Source organism: Nanorana parkeri, unplaced genomic scaffold, assembly GCF_000935625.1.
Source record: "Nanorana parkeri isolate BGI_ZX_2015 unplaced genomic scaffold, ASM93562v1 scaffold1849, whole genome shotgun sequence".
NCBI classification, from domain to species: Eukaryota; Metazoa; Chordata; class Amphibia; order Anura; family Dicroglossidae; genus Nanorana; species Nanorana parkeri.
In genome coordinates, this window is record NW_017308117.1 from 132,990 (window position 1) to 137,481 (window position 4,492).

General features: G+C 40.8%; 1 protein-coding gene across 1 annotated transcript; it reads left to right on the forward strand.

Moving 5' to 3' along the window:
• The first annotated feature begins 2,079 nt into the window (after positions 1–2,079).
• On the forward strand, positions 2,080–4,153 carry LOC108799893 (transcription factor AP-1-like). The gene has a single exon (XM_018571826.1). The coding sequence runs from the start codon at positions 2,251–2,253 to the stop codon at positions 3,670–3,672; it is 1,422 nt and encodes a 473-aa protein (XP_018427328.1). The 5' UTR covers positions 2,080–2,250; the 3' UTR covers positions 3,673–4,153.
• The last annotated feature ends 339 nt before the right edge of the window (positions 4,154–4,492 follow it).

Genomic DNA, 4,492 nt, shown 5'->3' on the forward strand with positions numbered 1-4,492 from the left:
CCGTTTGCTTGCCCTCACTTTGTGACAGTTAAAATCCTACTGCTGGAATAATCACGTAGAAACACTGAGGAAATGTTTTTTTTTTCCTGTCTGCAGCAAAAAGATGACATAATTCTCCTACATTGCACCTGTCAGTCTAGACACAATCACTGGCCTGAAGGACAAGGGCTGCATTTTTATTGATAAAAGGAACAGATTTTGTAAATATACTGTCCAATTATAATTTGACAGAATTGTATTAAATTACTGACAGCTTCACGTAAAACTTAATTGCTAGAAAAGAGAGTAACAAAGAGCTATGAAAGTGATTTGATTCTCTCTTTTTTTCTTCTTGTGGCATTAAATACAAAATATGCATAGAATATAGCTTATATCAATTATGCATTTTTCAAAAGTTAAATAAAATACAATGGTGACATGCTTTAATTTACATTTAAAAACTGTTTACCCAAGGATGCATGTGAATCATCAGGTTGTTTGCCTCCTTAAAAATATAATGTAAGAATCCCTGAATGATAGCAGCAGCCTTATTTGATGCATGTGTCAAATGTCTAAATAACACCTCAAAAGATCAATGCCTTTCATCTGGATAGTGTAATGGTGTAAACTTTGTACAAGCAAAGGTGGCGGTATAATCAGAAGCCTAGCAATGATCATTATTTAGGATTTTATCGATAGCCCAAGGGGAAGATTCTCTATTCGTTCTTAAAACTGCACTCTCTAGTAGCATGCCTCAGCAAGCTATCCCTGTGCTTCCTGCTTTCTTTAGAACCTCGCATAGCAGCATGCAGCAATTTAAATATCCAATCAGCATTTACCTGCCTGTGGGTGGCTGAAAATGTAACTCTTATTTGGATGTTCTGTATTAGGCTGCAAGTATGGAGCTAGATGGGACCATGTTCAGTAGGGTATTTATTTAGTTTCACTCTAGTAGATTAGTGCATGCTTTTGCAGTCACTGCATAAGGGGAAGGAGTGATACGTTGGCAGAAAAGCAGGAGCATGCTACTTTTGTGCTCTGCCTATCGATATAGACAGGCCAGTAATATGAAATAGAATATCCTTCTGTACTTTTAGTGTACCCCACTCATGGTAAAAGAGACATCACCATTAAATTCACCAATGCACTTTAATTTGTTACACTTTCTATACGACATGCAAATGTGAACTTCAGCAAGACGCAACAAGCCCTGCTCTGCCATAAATACTGCGTTATTCTTGTCAAAGTAACCTAGTCCTGCTCTGGGCACAGCTACATGTGTTGCTTGCCTAACCTCTACAGTGTTTGTGTGTGTGTGTGTAGCGCTTGAAAGTGTGCCAGGGACCTTTTGTATTGCTTTGTATATTGCCCTGTTGCATGTGCACCTTTCCCTTTTTTGCCAGTTTCAAGTAGATCAGGGTGACTGCTATTGTTGCTCTTTTTGGATTGGGAGCAGACACACACTAGAAGTCTTAAGCTGCCTGTTTGGACTTCTGGTGTGTTGCTGTATCTTTAAGGAATAGAGGGCTGAATCCAGGTAAGCCTGCTTTCCGTTTGTGCATTGTTATTTATGTCATTTCTCGTTTAGAGTTAGGGACCACACTTATCAGAAGTGTCCTGGCGTGGCAGTGGGGTTTCCATGTGTATTTGCAAATGTATGCAACAAAATCTTGTTTTTAACCTGAACAGTTGAAGCAGTTTTTTTTTTTTGTGTGTGCTGGCTAGCTTCAAAGTGTGCCAGGGACCTTTTGAATTGTTGTGTTTATGCACGCACGCATTCGAATTCTTTATGTACTGTAGCTTTGCAAATCATTATAATGTTGTCATTGTTGTGTATGCTTTTATATATCTAAGAGTAGCTAACAAACTATCAGGTTTCTATTCAATTTTAAATTCTTTTTTTTCTGGGAGCATCTACATGTTGCCTCTGTTAATAATAACATGCTTCTTTGTATTGACACATTATTCTTATTTAAATAGCAGGTAACGCAGTCTATATTTCTCTTTCATAGGTTGCTCCAGATAAGAAAAGGATTGGTCTTCGGAGCCACTCATTTCTATACCATTGCTAACAGGATTCATTACGGAGTGTCTAGCATTGTGAGGTTTCCTTTGTTGTAGTTGCTGCCCACCGATTTATTCTTCATTGAACATTTACTGTATTGCAAACGGATTTTGTGTCAGGAAAGTAAAATAATAACAGAAAGCATTGTTGTAAAAGATCATTTCTACATTTATTGAAAAACCTCCTGCATAAAGGGAGGTTAAAGAATGATGATGACCAGCACTACCACTGACCATGTGAAAATGGAGCCTCCATTTTATCATGAGGATACTCTAAATTTGCAAGATTTTGCTCAGATTTCAGGATACAGTGGAACTTCTCCAGGGGGGACCTCAACAAATCACCAAATTAGTGGAGGTGAAACTGCTATCCGATACACTTCAGAACATAAATTAATGAGTGCTAATATTATAATTCAGGCTACTAACCTGAAAAAGAAAGGCTTGGGTGTGATTGCAGCAGCCTCCGTTCCCCCATCTGTAATCCCTGATGGTTTCTCTGAGGTGATAACTCGGGGCACTGATGCACTGAAATTAATGCAAAGTGGGAGCAGTAGACTTTCTGATTCTACCAGGGGTAGTCGTGAAGTTGTGGTTGGAAATAACCTCAGTCCAGTACCAGCTGCAGAAGGTGGTGCCATAGTGCTGGCAGCTGGCAACAGTACAGCTAGCAATAACACTGGTAACACTTCAACAGATGTGTCTCTACTTCCTTCAGTTTCTTCAGCTGCATTGAGCCTACTTAAGCTTTCTCCACCAGAATTAGAGCACCTCTTAATTCAGGCTGCCGGCCCTGGCCTTTCAGCTACATCAAGCAGCAATCCCAGTGCTGCTCCTACTGTCCCTCTACAGCAGGGTACAATTGTGCCAAATACCACAGTTCCACATCCCTTTCTGTACCGCAACCAACCGATTATCACACAAGAGCAGGAGGGCTTTGCAGATGGCTTTGTTAAAGCATTAGCAGACCTACACAAACAGAATCAGCTGCTGGGAGCACCAATTTCTCCGTCTGCTCTTGCCACAAGTTCCCCACCTTACCCATCTCGCTCACTGCATCCAGCCGGAGAGGTGCCAGTCTACACAAATCTTAGCAACTTTAACCCTACAGCAGCTGCCGCGCAGCTTAGTCCTCCGCTCCCACAGCCACCTCCTCCAACCTCCTATACTGGTAATTCTGCCAGTGCCACGCCCACAGTACAGCTTCACTTTCCTGTACTCAATCGCTTACATACAGTAAGAGGTCCTCTGGATGAACCACAAACAGTACCTGATGTGTCACAGTCTGGGGCTCCTGCAGCTGGTAGTAGTGATGCAAACACGCCCCCTTCACTTTCACCAATTGATCTAGAGACTCAAGAGAGGATCAAAGCAGAAAGGAAAAGGTTGAGAAACCGAATTGCTGCCTCTAAATGCCGCAAGAGGAAACTGGAACGTATTGCACGCCTGGAGGAGAAAGTTAAAATGCTTAAGTCTCAGAACTCTGACCTAGCCTCTACTGCCAGCCTCCTGAGAGAACAAGTGTCTCAGCTCAAGCATAAAGTCATGAACCATGTCACTAGTGGTTGTCAAATAGCCGTGGCCAAGGCTTCACCAGGTTCACAAGCTGATGACAGCTCAAGCTGCTAAAAAAGTTAGAGGGAAAAAAAATCAATACTACCAATGGCAGAGACTTCCACAAGCAGTAACAGTGGAGCCAGTCTTGTGAAGAATGGGCTACAGTATTTCCTTAATTTGGATAACTTGCCTTGCTCTTAATTTTGTTTCTTTTCCTAAGGCAAGCTGATTGAGAGGAAAAATACGGTCATCAGAAAGTGAAATAATTTTGATGGAATATTAGAGTTGCACACGGAATAGCATATGGCTTATGACAAGGCTTTAGGTTGAATATCCTCCGGTCTACAACCTCGAGGGCCACTAAAGAATTGTCACCAAGTTCACTGTGTGCTGAATGATTTATTTTCTATAGCATGGCACTTTACAAAAAAAAGGAGACCTACCATCTGTTGCAAGTGTATGGTTGCCTTAAGCAGCAAAATAATCAAAGGATTATAACAAATTTCAATGCTACGGAGTGACAGTGAGCCTGTAAGAATTGGCTTAGACAACACCACCCCAGACTGCAATTAGCTTGTTGGACCTGTTCAGATCTATTTCTTTACAAACAGCAACTCTGAACTCTATACAACAGGAAAAAGGATATAAATAAGGTTTAATGTGGCGGATCAATGAGCCATTTCTTGTAGTTGTTGAGAAACAATATCAACGCCACTTATACGAAGCCTGGGGGTGACTGGAAAAATGTAAATGGAATTCTTGCTTATGCAAACTTTTTATTTTAATGTGCAGTGCCAAAGCTTTCTTTGTTGGGTTCAAATGAACTATATGATAAAGCAGGTATTTTGAAAAAAAAGAAAAAGAGTGGGTTAACAGAGAAATTCACTTTAAA